Source organism: Accipiter gentilis, chromosome 12 (assembly GCF_929443795.1).
Source record: "Accipiter gentilis chromosome 12, bAccGen1.1, whole genome shotgun sequence".
Classification (NCBI taxonomy): Eukaryota; Metazoa; Chordata; class Aves; order Accipitriformes; family Accipitridae; genus Astur; species Astur gentilis.
In genome coordinates, this window is record NC_064891.1 from 622033 (window position 1) to 639390 (window position 17358).

A 17358-nucleotide genomic window follows, 5' to 3' on the forward strand; every position below is an offset into this window, starting at 1 on the left:
AGTCCTTCTTTGTGGTACTTCTCAGCAGGCAGAAGGATCTACCTATGTGAAAGTCTAATTCAGTAAGTCTGAACACGATACACATAACTTTTTGAAAGGACTGACAGCTCAACACACCTGTGGGGATTGGGTTATACAGCAGGAGAGGACTTTGGCATACATTCATCCTACCAAAGCAAATTACATAAAATTTGTGACTGAACAGTAGGCAACTCTGATCTAACTGGAGACTTAGGAAATAGCAAAATGAAATTATGCATATTGTCTTTTCCATTACAATCATACATGAAATTCAATAACAAATCTCTCCAAAAAGCAGATGATAAAAAAGGAAACAGAAAAAATAATCTAAAAGAAAAAAAATCAAAGGGCTAAATTTTTTTTCAAATCACATGCTTCTTAACCTAAGAAAGCAACCCCTCAGCTGACCAAAAAGGGAAACTGCAAAAGGGAGAATAGACCGCGTAGAATCAGTAACATTAAGGCAGAAAAGTACTAAGAGACCCATATTGTCTCCTCCAAAAGAATAAAGTAGAACCAGTTTTCACAACGCAGATATAGTAGGAAATCTCATCTTTGGCCTACTACAAACATAGATGCTGACGTCATGGTTACCTACCAGTCTGGTACTGCATGCCAATCAGTGAATATTCCACCTGTACATTGAGCACCACATTCAATGAGATGACCTGCAAGGCTGGGAAAATAGCATTCAAATAACTAAATACTCTGTAAAATCAAGTTTCACAAATCCAGCTTTAAAATACAATAGTACAGTGGAAATAAAGCTAAATAACAGAACATGCTACTTTTTTTCCTCCAGAGGCATCTAATACATTTATAAATTAGCCATTAAACATAACAAGGGATTCTGAAAGATGAAAATAAAAAGAGTTGAAAGAAGTAACTTTTACATGAAGAATCAAATGTTTCCTGAAAAAAAAGAACACTAACACCAAAAAAACAAGTTTCATTTTGTTATTTCAAGTTGGTTCCAGAATGAAGTTTCTGTAATTTCAATTCCAAATGAGAGCATTGAGCCTTAAAAAAAGAACCCAAAATTTAACAAAAGCATTCAAATAAATGAATTCAATAATAATATGCAAAATCATTAAATGCTTAAGAGTTGTTATCCTGACATTATATGATACAAAATATAAATTTACCCATTTCTTCTATCATTTACCTTCCTGCAGCTAGCAAGTCAAATTCATCCCTATTCCAGCCAAACTAGAAGAAAAATACAAATATGTTACATATATAAAAGTTTCACACAGTACAGAAAACTGCACATAGCATGTTCACTGCTTTGTGTAACTATGCATTGGATATATTCTTACTTAACTGCAGAAATCTAAAGAACAACAATTGGCAGGGGCTGTATGTGGATTTGAGTTGCTATACAGTACATCAGTAGAAGAGGTCTGATATATTTCAGTTTTCCTCTTATTAATACACCAAACATAAATAAATTTTCAAAGCCACACCCTCTTCAAAAGAACTGGAAGTTCAATACTTGTATTATTCAAAATTTGCATAATCCAGAGGTTTAAAAGTCTAGCACCTATTTTGTGTCATGTAAACAAACCACTGTTTTTTCAACTTTTGAAAATTATCAGCTCCTGGAGTAGTACCAGCCATCTTAAAAACTGGAAGCATATCTTCTATTTAAGTAGAAATTATTTTTTCCCCACGTTCAACACAGTGCAAGCAATACATTTGTTGTTTCTTATTTAGAACTTAGCAGAAGTCTCCCTAAAACCTTTCATTAAATTAGATAAGGCCTCTCTGGAGTAAATAATACACACCGAGAACTACTTTGAGGATGTAAACAGCTAGGAATAAAATAACAAATCATAATGGCAATTATAAATGGGAAAGTTTAATTCTAGATTAGGCAATGTTTGACATGTATGAAGTCAGAAGAGTATGAAGTTTTAGAAAGGATGTTTGTAACTAGACACTAACACATACCCTCTTTTTTTAAAAAAAAAAAAAATGCACCAAAAGAAAGCTTCCATATTTCACAGCATGTGGTCACTCACAAAAATACATAACCTATTCAAAATACTTCAGAAAACCACATATCCTGCTTGCATAATTTGCTGAAATTCAAGGAATTTGAGAAATCTTGCATTGAAACCCAACTACTTAAAATAAAACTGCTTACCCATTGAAAAAGACCAGTGTTTTAGACCACCTCATGTGCCCCTCACCCGGAAAACCAAAGTGAGCTCTACTATCGCCACCTTGTGGTAAAGCAAAATATACTTGTTTCTTAACCTTACACACCACATTTTAAAACAGCGGCGGGGGGTGGGCGGAGAAATAAAAGTGAAATACTGGTGAAACACAGTAAGACTTCCTTAACTTCACTAAAACACTTTCCAGCTTCATGATACACAAGTTCACAAATATCCCTGCTATAAGTTAGAAGTGAAAGCTGGCAACTTTTCATGCACATAAGGAAGAAAAAAAAATTAAGGTGCTCATAATTTTTAATTTAGTATGTATATTTTCATAAGGAGCAAAAACTTTCTGACAATGATTGCTGAATATTCATTCACATATTTATTATCATATGGAAATTAACTTGTACTTACAGAATGAATGAGTGGTCCTAATACAATCCCACTGTCAACGCATCTACCCGTCACAACAATATCAGCTCCAAGGTCAAGAGCCCTGCTTATTGGTCTTGCACTAAAGATGACAAAACACAACAGTAAGTACTTTTACTTTTTAACGCATCATTAAAAAAAATCAGTTCCCTGCCACACACAGCATAAAAATCACTTACAAAACCTATAGGAAATCAATGAAACAAAACTTTAACAACCGATTTGTCATTTTGTATATACAAGAATATTTTAAAAAGCAATCATCAGATCACCCTATCAAATTCAGGTACCTAAATGACGTAATTGAAACACTTGTCTTGATGCTAACAGAAACTGAACACAGTAGAAGTGACCCACTGTGCACTATCAGTAACAGAAAATATTGTTTTTCAGAGATTCATTACTATACACTCATCTACAAATGAAGTAAGAAAGACCAATATTCTTCACAGAGAAAGCTTGGTGACTTTGCCCTCCAATTTTAAACCTTTCAGGTCAATTTCCCTAAGTGTTTTTAAAACTTGCAATATCAACGAACTCCAAGACCAGCACTATGCAGTCATTATTTTCGAAGAAACTCAGGCAACAGATTTTCGAGATTGGTCAGGTCAGAGTCAGCCCAGCCAAAATTAGTCAGTCTTGAAAATATTCACCCAGGTGAACCACTCGAGTTTATCCACATTAGTGAGCAAGTGTTGACCAGAGTGTGTGGCTCCTGGCTTCTAAACCCATGCTATCTGCTGGATCCTTCTATTGTTCATGAAATAAGCAGCTTGTAAACACAAACCAAGAAAACTGTGTGCCCTGAAGAACAAAACCAAGAGCAATGTTGTTCTACAGTTTCTATAGACTTAGCCCTGGTTTTGTCAAGAGGCAAGTTAGAAGACACATTTCTCTTAGGGATGTAAACATAAAATATGTATGTTGTTGGGGTTTTTTTCCCCAATGTTACGTGAACCAAAGGACAATAGCTAGAACAACAAGCAAATATACAGCATACAGAAAAAATTTACACCTCTAGGCATAGTGTTAAGTAACAGTCACAGGTAAAAAGCACAAATGGGGTTTCTGTAAACATACATACAGGATACTGATAGAAAAACTATATAACTACCTATAAAAAGCAGTAAATAAAGCCGTTTGTCCGTTGCTGTTAAAATACACATGAATTCAGTCCACAGAACTCCCAATGGTCCAAATCAGGAGGGACAGAAGAAACACTTCAGGATCCATACCCCAGTGCAAATTTTTCAGATGGAGTTTACACACTTGAATCCAAGAATCAAACTGTAAATCTCATCAGATTTAGGTAATTAAAAGTGAACTCTCCACAGAACTTAGAGATTTTACCCTATACACTCTGATGTTGACTTGTTTTACAGGCATACATAAGTTTATCATTCACTTTACAAATAAGCATCCATTGCTGATACTGTTAAAGATAAATTTAACCTATGAAACAACTAATTCAAGAGGCTGGTAATAGCTTTACATTTCAGTGCAACTGAGATTAAGGGGCACATAAAGTAACACCACTTTAGAAAACAAAGAGGAAAAGTCCACTGTTCTAGCATGTGTTAATACAGTGGAGACAGATAATGGATTTTTAAAATGCCTCATCCTCATACTAGCCTGCTTTTGTCCTCTCTGCTTTGATTTGCATTGATTTTTTAATTCATGAATAAATCATGAATCACCATGTCGTGGTTTCAGCTGGGATAGAGTTAATTGTCTTCCCAGTAGCTGGCATGGTATTATGCCTTGGATTCAGTATGAGAAGAATGTTGGTAACGCTGACGTTTTCAGTTGTTGCTAAGTAATGTTTAGTCTAAAGTCAAGGATTTTCTGGCTTCTCTTGCCCAACCAGCAAGAAGGCTGAAGGGGCACAAGAAGTTGGGAGGAGGCACAGCCAGGGCAGCTGACCTAAACTGGCCAATGGGTTACTCCACACCATGTGACATCATGCCCAGTGTATAAACTGGGGGGAGTGGGGCTGGGGGGCAATCGCTGCTCAGGAACTAACTGGGCATCGGTCAGCAAGTGGTGAGCAATTGCATTGTGCATCACTTGTATATTCCAATCCTTTTATTGTCATTTTATTAGTGTTATCATTACCATTATTAGTTTCTTCCTTTCTGTCTTATTAAACTGTCTTTATCTCAATTCACGAGTTTTACTTCTTTTTTTTTTCCTGATTCTCTCCCCCGTCCCACTGGCGGGGAGTGAGCGGCTGCATGGTGCTTATTTGCTGGCTTGGGTTAAACCACACACAGCAGAATTGGAATGAACACTTTCTCAGTTACAAATTTTAAACATTAGTTCTCAGATTTCACTTACAGTTACTCATGACATGCAAATGTTGGAAGTCAAAGTTTAACAAACAGAAAATCCAGTAACAACAAAAAACACTAGAGGCAAATTTAAGAAGACTCATCTATTAGAAGGTTCTTATTTTACAGTGAAAAATACACGCTGTGTCAGGTACAGCCATACCCTGCTATCTGCTAGTGACGCATTTTTGGAAAGTGCAATGATAATGAAAAAAGAGAGTGCATAACATTTTCCATAAAGATTCATTTAAAAGAGAGGGAACTGTGTACACAGACTTTAGAAATACACCAAACAAATACAGGAGGGATGATATATACGACATGGAGGATGGAAAAGCAGAAACAGGATCAGTAGGATCAGTAGGATCATCAACTGGAAGAGATGGTGGCTTTTGGGAACACCTGTCCCATTTCTCAGTCCTTCCCCTTTGACAGGGTTGATTTACACTGATTCATCGGAAGAAATTGATGGCGACAATGAAAATGCAACTGTTCACAAACAGCTCCTTTAAAGATCTATGGGAGGCCTTTGATATCATAAAGGAGGCAAGAGACATCTTTCAAACAGTGATCCCTCCTGGAAAGCCAGCTTCCAAAATTTCAACGGTACAAAGCCTGACACTCAATTCAGTACAGCCTAACGGAACCTCCTACAGAACTCAGAGTGTGTCCCAGTACTTTAATTCTTCAGCTGTACTTCTCTAGTGACAACATCCTAAACTACTGCTCCATGCAGCAACAGCATACTCTGCATACGAAAACGGAATTTTGTGATTGTTACAATTAAACTAAAACCTGCAGATTCACAGGAGATGTAATGCTAAGGAGTCAAAACTGACAGTGTTCTAAATTAAAATTGTATTTACAAGTTACAAATAAAATTTTTTTTCTGGTTGCCTGAACAATGCAAAGGTGAACCTCACATACTAGGTGGTTCTACTTGCAAAACAAACCAACTTCATGTAGTCAACGTGCTAAAAATATTTTTCCATAACAAAAACAACTTGTTAAAATAACTCACCCAAGATACACATTCATGCTATGAACGCTCTCTGGAAATTGTTTGCCACTCTCCAGATCAGTGATACCAGCTCCTTTTAGGTTCTCTTTCTGTTAGAAAACAAATAAAACACCAAATCTAGGAGTATTTTGTAGTATCAACTGTAAGCCTTTTATTAGCATCAGACAATAGATCCACTTCATAGCAACTCTGAGCAAAGTGTAATCATTAAAATTAGGAGCAATACAAATCAGCTGAATGGCTAAAAGCCCTAGACACACTTTTAACCATAGTTTTGCAGCACACAGAAAAATAAGTCAGTGCTTTAAGGATGCTAGTTCATTCACAGATGATCAACTACAAAGAATTGGTATATTCCCTAGGCTTTTAAACTGTCTTTAATTTGTGTAGGACTGAATAAATCAAACCCCACAAACAGAAATATGTCTGCCATAACAGCAATGGTGGTGTGGCGAGAAAACAAGGCTAATTCTGCAGCTCCAGGTGATACTTGGAATACATTGTGTTTCCAGAAAGGTAGGTGGGGAGGGGTGGGTGGTTTTGACCATACATTAGGCAGCTTGGGAAACCAGCAGATTCAGGGGCCAGTGACTGACTGCATAGACTCAATGTCTAATACTTGTTACAGGGGGGACATATAGTGTGGAAAAAAAACCTTCCACTTTGAATTAATTTGGTATTCTATGGTAAGGATTGAAATATTCCAAACCACAAATAACATTTCCTGGTGTAATTTATGATGGTTGGTATCAACAGTAAAAGTTGCCTGGAGACAATAAAAGCTGTCTCTTTTTTGTTCCTATAAGTTATGTACTGATAATAGAATAGAATAGAAAATAACCAATTTCAGTTCAGAAACGTCCATGCCAAGCTCAAATAATGACCATTTCACTGTTGTACCAGTAATCAAATTCTGGACCACTGATGCTGAAGTAATTTCAGTAGGGCAGAAGTTTCTTGAAAGGAAGTCCAAGCACCACACATAATTTGCAAATAAAGAATCTTACTTGACCATCTTCCACATTCAGTAGCATGCAAGGAGTAATAGAACCTACACAGATAAATAATTTTCCAAATTACAGGCAGAGATTTAACCATAGTGCAAACCTACCCCCTCTTAACCACTATCAATGTATAAACTGTTTTCGCAGTATCTTTTCAGGTACGGCCAACACTTTTTGTGGAACCAGACTTCATACATAAAGTGCCATCCTTTAAGTCAAAAAAAGCCATATATTTAATCTCTAGATTTCAGGGGTTTGTTTTAAATATTAAAACGTCAATCCTCCCACTTAACATTACCTTACTGGCCATAAACTAAGTACTCAAAGCCAGAAAAACAGCCACCTGTAAACAACATAACAACAGGAGATGCCTGTAAACCACTAAAAACAGCTAGAGGGGATGAATATTTGAACACGTGGTAACTACACCACATTTAAATTTAAGAGATTTAACATTCAGGATTATTTAGTTTAAGACAGAAACAATAAGCAACAGCAAATCCTAGCTTCTCCCAAAGAGCAAGCAGACTTTAGATCAGATTCACAGTTTGTTTCAAAAAGATAAAACAGCAGATCCACAGTCTTATAAAATTCAACCCCATCACACACCAAACATAAGATGTGCCAAGAATTGTTTTCATGCGTAAAAAAATAAAAGTAAAGAAAATGAAACAGTAATTTTCAGACGCTTTTAACCGTAGAAGGCTACTGCATAAATAAAGGTACACAAAATAGGTTCCTATAGGACAGTAAATGCCACCTTCATACTACATAGACTAAAACAATTTCCACAATGCTACTAAGCTGTAAGACAAAGTAAAGTACCTCATTCATTAGGTCATCTCCAGCAACAACAGCTATTTTCAAATCAACATCTGCTTTCTTTGCCACCTCCTGAAGGGCAGCCGCACAAGCAAGTGGATTAATTCCACCAGCATTACTAATGACACGAACACCTAAACAAAAAAGACAAATTAAGTCCAGCAGCATAAACAACCACTTGTATTTTAAAAACCTAAAGTGTGCTGAAACACAAGCAAGATATCACCTTCGCAAGGTGATTTAATCAAGGGAAGTAACTGAACTCACATTAAAATATGAACAGTATTTAATCTGTGAAAGGATCAGAATAAGCCAATACAAAATTGTTTACAGAAAAATAATTGCTATAGATACTTTTCATCTTTCCTTTATGCAAGGAAAGAGAAAGTGACCAGAAAGACATACATGATGAGGCAAGCAGACAGACAGTATCAAAATGCCTACAGGAACGGTATTTGACACCAGTCATTCAAATATCCATGTTCTCCAAGCAACTGCATTTTAGCAGAAATATGCTTCTATCTCTAAAAATTCCAGACTCTGTTAGCAAGGTACTGGGTACTAAGAAGTAATTCCCTTTCTCCTCTCAAGCTCAGTATAGCTCCGCAGCTTTCCAACATAAACAGAAAAACAGTGATCAGAAAATAAGTGATATTCTAGAATTATATGGGAATGTTGAAAAGCTTTTAGATTGCAATGAAAACATCTAGATCTCACATTTTACAAAGATCTGTAAAATGATCTTCCATTCACAAATTAAAAGCTACAATAAGAAATACATGGAGATATATGTATATATTTATAATTACAGTAAACATTTCAAATTAACCCAATTTAAATGTCACCATCGGACCTGCACTTCACATCTGTTATGATGGGATTTTTGCTGACGTTTAAGATATTATTCATAGAGGACAGCAAAACGCTGGTGTGAAAAACAGCTTTAGTAACAGAAGCCATAGAAAACTCTTCTAAGCAAGTGAACTTAATTAACATAATAACTCACGCAAAGAGTAGCATACCTTTCCTGTGAATATCTTTTATATAGGGAGCCATGGCAGCAGAGACAAAATCTGGAGCGTAACCTAAAACCTGAAACAATTAAAAGCTGTAACCATTTGTTATGGTTAAGTCACCTCAATGCCTTTTCTTGGTTAACAGAAAAGGGGGCAGAACAACTAACTGGATAATGCTACAGAAAAGGAGACGCGAATGCTTTTACTAGATGAACGTGTGAAAATAAACAAACACATGCAAGTAAGAAGTATACAGAAGCAAACGGGTCCCCATATCCTGACATGTCTTACACAGACTCCGAGCGTGATCTGGGTCGGAGGAGAGCTCGGCAGGTACCGGAGCCCACCCGCCCCACCGCGGGGCTATACCCCGCCCGGCCCGGCCCGGCCGCCTCGCCCGATCCAAGGGGCTAGGCCCACGCCGGGGCTGGGCAGCGGCTACTTACGGGAGACCGGACTTTGGCGGCCGTCAGTAACGACATGGTGATCTCGGAGAGGTAATCGAAGACGAGGAAATCCAGCTTCCCTCCGTACAGCAGCTGCGGCACTGGCGGGGCAGGGAAAAACCCGCCGTTAGCACCGCGGTAGCCGCGCCCGGCCCGGCCCTGCCCGGCCACAGCCGCAGGGCTGAGGCGAGGCGAGGCGGGCCGGGCCGCGCCGCCCCACCCCTGCCCTTGGTGACGGCCTGACGGGCGGCGGCGGCGGCAGCCCCGGCCCGGCCGCTTACGCAACGCGGCTGTTTGCGGCGCTAGCAGCAGCCGCAGCCGCCGCCCGCCCGGCGGCCTCGCCAGGCCTCGGTGCCCCAGCGGCCGCCCCCGCCGCCCGGCCGGCCGGCCGGGTCTCCCCGCCGCCGGCCACCGCGCCGCCGCCTACCTGCGGCCGCCGTGTCCCCCCAGAAGCCCGAGGCGCAGCCGATGCGCACCGCGGCGCCCGCCGGGGGCTCGCAGCCGGCGCTACGCCGCCTGCTCCAGGGGGGCGGGCGGGCGGCGGCCCCCAGGAGCCGTGGCCCCCGGAGCCCCAGCAGCAGGGCGCAGCTCATGGTGGCGGCGGGCGGGCTCCTGGGCGCCGCCCCTGGCTGAGGCCCGTCCCCGCGGCGCGGCGCGGCCCGCCCTGGCCCGGCCCAACCCGCGGAGGGCGGCCTAGCGGGCTGCTGCGGAGGCGGTGGGGGAAAGGGGGGCCAGAGGGTTGAAAAACCCCGAGTTTGCCGGGGAAAATGGCGCTGGGAGTCCCCGCTCGGCCCGGCTTTGCTCCACACGTAGCGCCAGGCAGCTGAACGGCTGCGGTGGCTGCACGCCAGGACGTGCCTAAACGGGGCGCCTGGGTTTATTCTGCTTTTATTTCTGGCCCGGGCCGGCCGTGGATCGATGGCGGGCGGGTTTGGGGCTGCCACATCCCTGAGGTGCTGCTGCAGGGTTGGCAAGGGCACCCATGTCACTGCTGAAGCACCGTGCGTGGGGTGGTAGGGTTAACCTGAAAGGTGGAGCCCCTGCGCAGGGTTGTGGTAACGTCGAAAGCCTGTGAGGTAGCCTGGTTATGAAATTTTTGTGAAACCCTTTCCTCCTCCCCTAAATAAAAAGTGCGTCTATTAAAAAATAAGGGGCTCTGTGGGAGTATATGTCTCAGTTTTGACAGGAAGGGTTTCTCGGGTCCCAGGCTGAATTTCTCATCAGCGGGCATGAGGTGAATGTCGCCAAACCAGCAAATTCCCGGTATATAAGGAGGAACGACTTCCCAGTCCTGAAGTCTGAATCGGAGGGCTGTCTTTGAACGTCTCCAGAGAGGGCTAATCACATCCACGTCATTTGTCTGATACGACGCAAGGACTGTGACTGAATCAGGGTCTTGCGTGCTGATCCGACGCAGTAACTGCTAGGTCTGCCTTAACACGTATGCTTTGATTGTAGGTGGTTTTGAATAATCTCTTGCAACTGAAACGTTTATAAAATTTGGGGTCTTTTCAGGAAAGCTGAAAAAGACAAGGTTCAGTGTGACACTGAAGATGCTAAGTATATGGTGATGAGAAGTGGTTTTACTGGTGTAAAAAGTAGCCATGTTGAAAATACGTGAATAAGTACTTTTGAAAATTGTTGATAAAGCGTCCGCTTAGACTAATTTCTAATTGCAGTTAGAAATGATGCAGTTGGGAGAAGATAGAAAATACTCATGCTGTGATCTTAGAATTTGGGGTTTTTTTATTTAGGGAGATGCAATGTTTGCCTGTTGCAAAAAGGCCATAAAGCACCATCTTCTAACCCTCCAAGTGCCTAAGAAATTATTGTACAATTGAACAATTACTGTACTAAATTATTAAACAGGCAGAACCAAGGAGGTCACAGAGGAAGAAAAGTTGGTTCCCTACACACAGAGAGGACCTAACTTTTGATCATTAAATTATTAAAGTATTTAATTATTATGTTGAAGGCTTGCAGGTTTTGAGTCCCTATAAACTAGTAAACATCCCAATAATCACAGCAGGGAAAAAAAACCCCGTGTAATGTGTACATGGCTGTCTCCAGATAGCTTTGTCCTAAATATATTGTAGCTCCTTAAAGTAAACTTTGAAGCAAGAACCAGAAAAAGCACTGTCTGGTACAACATACAAAGTTATCAGTATAGCCATAGAGACAAATGCTTTCTGTAGTTAAATTTTAAAGTGTCTTCCATGTGCGTTTCAATATGGAATACATTGCAGTAAGATTCTGACATACTGTAACATAGCAGGAAACATGGCTAATCCTCGGCAAGTCTTGCGGTGGTCTCAAATCCTGTGGTGAAATTCAAATGCAGTTCACCTTGGCTGACACTCCATAATCAACGTGCTGCAGTCCTCACTCACTTCTGTGCTTAAAGGTATCTAAACCAAATACCAATCGCTAACAAACATGATCTTTTATAAGCCATGAATGTAAGTAAAACTCCTGCTGAAATGGGTTGGACCAAGATTTCATGCTGCAGAACTGCATTTCTGGATGTGGGAAGACGAGGCTGCTCGAACAAAGCCAACCAGGGGCCGGTAGATGGCTGTGTTTCACCACCATCCGCACCTGCCTCGCATGCAAAACCATCCCTGGCCCCCCAAATTGTCACCTACTCCAGCCAGCAATCCCCTGTGCTGCCTGCACTATGCAGAGGGGCAAACGGGTGCATTTTGCCCCAGATGAACAAATGCATTTTATCCATATTAATATACAAATATTCACATGCACGTGTGTACGTTGGTAGAACAGTCTTGGAATCCAGAAGGTGCTTTTTTCTTTTAACTTATTTCAAATATCTTTGTAGCATGGATTTTGACAGCAGCTGCTCATGGTTCTGTGATGGGCTGGATCTTGCTTTGTCGGAAACCATTTTAAAGCCCTTAAGGAACATGAATAGCATTTGAGCAAATTTGCATATGGATGTTTACATGTGTGTGAGAGAATTAATATCCAACATGTGTAAGATACTAAGACAGTGCTGCAGAAATGATTTGTTCAGAGCCTATCGTTTCATATGCGGGGTTAGGATTGTTTTGATGAAAACACAGGCACGTTATTTAGAGGCTCTTTTCCAGGTAGGCTTGGGAAGCAATGTTCAGTGACAGTCAAGTTGTAATTTTGAGATTTTGGCCTTTGTGTGATTTAACAGATTTTAGAAACTGTTTACTGCTCTTTGAGGCCATCAGATGGCACTGTGTGGTTGTCCATGAAGCCCAGAAGAAGCAACAGTCAGTAACAAGCCTATGTGAAATTCATATACAGAGGTGCTAGTAAAGAACTTGACTGTATTTGTGGCCTATATAGGGGATACAGGTCAACAATAATAGACGGCGTAACTCTTTTCACATGGTAGAAATCCACATCCACTGGGTCCATTGCTTAATGTACAACTTTTAGGAGTAAGCCAGATTTGGAATTCATCTCATAAATTGTGAGAAGGAAGGGGAAAAAATCTTCTGGGTTTAATTTTTGTACTGGAGAAAGAAAAAGTTACACAGTAAAAAAAAATAAATTAAAGAATATAATTTTTTCCTGCTCATGGTTAAAATGTAGGTCAGTCTGAGATTCAGATTTCTTCAGTGACCTTAAATACTTAGATTTACTTTTATTATGCTCATGCCATTAATGTTTCAAATGTAGACCTGTGGTTCCTTCCCTGTAAATAGATTTGTGCACCAGTATGGAGCACAGATGATGTGTAAAGGAAATGTGAAATTCATTCTTCTACTACCATCATCCTCAATTAATAGCATTCAGAGCTAATCCTGGAAGTCAGGGAGGACAGTGCAGAGTACATTTTTCCAAAGCAAATACACTTGCCATCATTTTTCTAGGATTTTTCTGACAGTCAGGCTTCCTCTGGTTGCTTAAAAAAGTACAAGCAAAGTATTTCACAGACCAGGGCTTTATTGTGAAATATATTACATTTTTGCTGTTTCCTTTAATGTCACTGTAAATAAGTTCCTGTCCAAACCAACAGTATCAGCAGATACCAACAAATATTTTAGTTTATTGCAGAGGCTCTGTTTAGTTTATTGAGGCTTTGTCCTCTCAGCTAATTACAAAATATTCAGCAAATATTTGAATTTATTACTTATCTCTTTCCCACAAATTAGTGCATCTCTTTGTTTAACAAATAGAGTTCACTGCTCTTGCCCTCAAGGTAAAGCATACATTGCAATCTCTCTTTTGCAGATAGTCTGAAAACCAACCTTTTCTAAGTGAATCAACAGTTGAAAGTTATCTCTGTAAATCAGTAAAGGGAGAGAATTTGCCATGTTGCATCTAATACCCCTATATAAGGCACAAACAACTCAAAGCTCAATTATGATGTTTAACTGATCCCAACTCATGGTTAGGGGTTTTGTAGTATTTTAGTAGTTTTTTAGCATATTAAAGTATAACATCCTATGTTCTGGGACTCAGAAAAATCTCAGTGACAACAATGCAATAATATATGTAATCTCCTGAACTATATTGATTTTGTTCCTCTATAACACATTTCTGTTGTGTTTTAGGAGCTATGTTCTCTCTTAATTCCTTAACATTTGAATGAAGTATAAATAAAATCTGAAATGTAGGAAAGTAAGTAAGCATTAAAAAGAAAGACTATAGGATGTTTTAAAAATAACAATAGCTCATTCAAACCATCAAACATCTGGCTTATGGACATGAGGTATTTTCAGAAGTACTGGTAAAGATGAGGTGTCTTGATTTTTGGCCTTTTTGATTGTTAAATACTTTTGAAAATTTGTTTGTAATAATATTTGAAATCAAAATAAGAACTATGTGTTAAAGCAATGACGCATTAGCTACTAAAAACTCCCTTGGTTATTCTTTGCAGAAATCAAAGGGTCTTTTACATTGCTATACGCTGTAGAAAAAGTACTGGAAAGAATGATCACCAGAACACAAGTCACAAACCAAATTACTTTTAGCAATCATGCATCAGTGTAGTTTCCCTGCTTAGATTTAAAACAATATAATATCCCATCATTATTTAAGAATACATTCTAAAGTGAGTGAATTTTCTGTATTCACAGTGTGCATACAGCAAAATATCCCATGAATTCTTTCCAAAAAGGAAAGCCATAGCTGACATGAAATACATAAATTTCATACTTTTCCTCAGAAACAGAGCCATTTACAGCCTGTATTTGAAGTGAAGCATAGCGAATATCTGTACTGGTTTCATAAGTGAAAAGAAACAAAAGTCTTTCCCATGCAGAGCAATTGAAAGCTGATTTTTGCTGACTCACGACTCCTCCAGGCATTTCACTTTAGGAAGGGCGAGGAAGAAGTCTGTTGCACAGTGTGGACTATCGGATTGGCAAAAACGTTGCCATTTACCTTTTGCCCAAGTTTTTAATATTGAAAGAGAAAGGGAAAGATGAGTTACAAAACTTTTTTTTTCATTTTCACTTTTTTGCTTCTGTTTGTAAAGCAGTTGGTTTTATAGCACACTAGCAGCATAACTTCAATACTAGACAGCTTTTTAGTGGTCTCTATTTATCATCCTAATTATCACTCACTCATCGATTGACCTACCAAAGGGGATTTTGCCCACTAATTTGTATAGCTTACTAGTAGTACAAGCGGGCTAATGCATATTGATGATGGATAGCAAAGCGAAGTAGGCAGTTTTTTCAGGATTTACTTTTGGGTTTTTTTCAACATTTATTTTTGGTATTTATTTTTACATAAGAAAATCAACTTCTGGAGTATCTGAAAAAAAAAAAAAAAAGAAAGTAAGTTCAAGTCACGTCCACTTAACGCTTTCAGTTAAAACAATAACAAAACCCCACTGGAAATGTTAAAATGGATCACTGTAGCATTTCTAAAATGGTATAGACTGATTTTTCAAGTTAGATTCTTAGGCATGTAAGTATGAGTCATGAGTTTAAAAACCAGTTGTTTTTCCAAGACAGCTGTAAGAATACTCTGATATTCAGGAACTAATTTACAAACACAAGCATATTTCTTCTGATTTGTATTTCTGAGGGAAGATTTACTGTGAATAATAGGAAGGTGTTGGATAGCCTCCCAGTGGCTGTTTGACAAAAATACTAATCAAAATTGAGTTACAGAAAGGTCTTTTAAACAAATAATGATTCACCATTACAATCTACTCAAAAATACATTGCAAGAAAAAAGTAAACTGACTTTGAGAACTCTTCCTTCTGCCTGTGCTACATGAATTGTTCCTCATTTGTTGCCAAATCAGCAAATAGACTTACTGGAAAGAAAAAAATGGCCAGAAAATCAACACAGTCAAATTATGTTGGATGCATCTCAGGGTACAACTAGGTCTCTAGCACATTTGTTTGGTAAATGGGTCAGCTGTTTTGCAGCCAGGCCCAACCAAGACAAAATGTTATCTAAGGGCAGAAAAATACTACATAGCCATTCCACTAAGAATACACGTTGTTTTCGACTTAATGAAAAGCAGGAGTAAGTTATTTCTAAGGTGAAACCATAGAAGAAAAGAGAAAAATTTTGGGTTTTAAATATTTATATCTTCTGCTAAGAAGTTGAAGAGGTTGTAACCAGAAATACAACTAGGCAACACTTATAAACGCAGTGTACAGATATTTGGTAATCATCAACGCAATGTTTAATATTGATTCCTTCATGAATGTAAATCTATACAGTGATAATTTTGTGTTAACTCTGTTAACTCTGAAAGAGTTTCAAACATATACGTACTACTATTAGTGATAAAAGGGAAGGGTATGTTCTTTACTTTGTTAAAGGATGAGGGATACCTGGATTGTGTAATGTGGTTCACCTATCCTGTCATGAACATCATGTGCTCATCTGCACTCTTGAGTGTATATCTGTGGTTGAAGCTGGGCCAGTTATTTTACGAAGTTCATACCAGCAACCTACTCATGCTATATAATCATATCTAAGGGAATCCTGGTGGTGCACAGCCACTGAAATTGTACCTCCAGGATCCTTTAGAACCCATGTCATCCTTATGCCAACAAATAATCTGCAGCCAATGAAGCAGCAGAGCAAGCTCAAGCAATGTGTGGGCAGCAGTGGCAAGGAGATTCACTGGTAGTTTCCTGAGTCCATGTGAACAGGACTAATGAAGCAACAATAGAACACACGAGCAGGTGGATTTTACCAAGTTTTATTTACTTTATTTTCACTCTTTAGGAAAGAACTAACCGTATAAAGGGTGGATGTATGTGGATGCATGTCCTAGTTGTATCAGTAAGGACAACAGAAGCACGTTCAGCACATGACTCCTGAAGGTAATTAATGCCAGATTGGAAGGGCAAACTTCTAGCATTGGTCATCCTTTGTAAAGAACTTTTGACAGCCTGGTGACTAAGTCACTGGTCATCAGTACAGTTACTGGAAAGCTGGCTCTCCCATAAGCAGTGGGATGGCTTCACATAAGTGTCCCATAAATTTGATTTTTAGCATCAAAAATGCTGAGGTTTCCTTCTGGCAATATGTGTCTGGATCCCCAAACATGATGGGAACCTTCTCTTTGACTAGATGTAACCAGATGAAAAGAGGATACATAGGTCAGGAACTCTCCACATTTCAGGACCAATTCATGTCTAATTTTGTAGTAGTATAACATCTAGCTTCTATAGAGTATTTTTGTCTGTGGATTTTAAATACCTATTAAGCAAAATTGAAACATTGATCCTGCTGTACAGAGGTGAAGCCATTTGCCTGAAATCACAAAGACAACTGGTAACAACAGATCAAGCCATGAGCCCCAGTCCCACCGTTCTTTCCATCATTTGGTCAAACATGTATTGAAGTCAAAAGCCTCATTCAACATTGTCTCATCACACATGATACTGTACAGACACAAAAGCAGGCTGTCTCTGGAGAAGCCACAGCCTAAAGATCAGGTGCAGGGCATGAGTAGAAAGCTATTAAGGCTACCGATACAGATAGCAAGCAGAAGAACATACATAAAATAATTTGGCTGGGAAAAAGCCCATAGCAGAAGAAGGAGCCTGTCACCAGTCTTGCAGGTCTGTTGAGTAAGGCAGATACTGAGAACATTAGTTCCCCAGAAAGGAAGCTTTGACCA

General features: G+C 39.5%; 1 protein-coding gene across 3 annotated transcripts in view; it reads right to left on the minus strand.

Annotated features, from left to right (window-relative positions):
- The window catches only part of LOC126044693 (uncharacterized), a 65729-nt gene extending 55862 nt beyond the window's left edge, over window positions 1–9867 (minus strand). For all 3 annotated transcript variants that reach the window (XM_049814764.1, XM_049814763.1, XM_049814765.1), the window contains exons 1-8: window positions 9688–9867; window positions 9261–9361; window positions 8821–8890; window positions 7802–7932; window positions 5973–6061; window positions 2604–2703; window positions 1187–1230; window positions 620–697 (exon numbers count right to left, since the gene is read on the minus strand). In XM_049814764.1, the coding sequence (XP_049670721.1) occupies window positions 620–697; window positions 1187–1230; window positions 2604–2703; window positions 5973–6061; window positions 7802–7932; window positions 8821–8890; window positions 9261–9361; window positions 9688–9853 (779 nt within the window). In that variant the 5' untranslated portion in view covers window positions 9854–9867. The remainder of the gene's footprint in view (window positions 1–619; window positions 698–1186; window positions 1231–2603; window positions 2704–5972; window positions 6062–7801; window positions 7933–8820; window positions 8891–9260; window positions 9362–9687) is intronic.
- Window positions 9868–17358: the final 7491 nt, after the last annotated feature.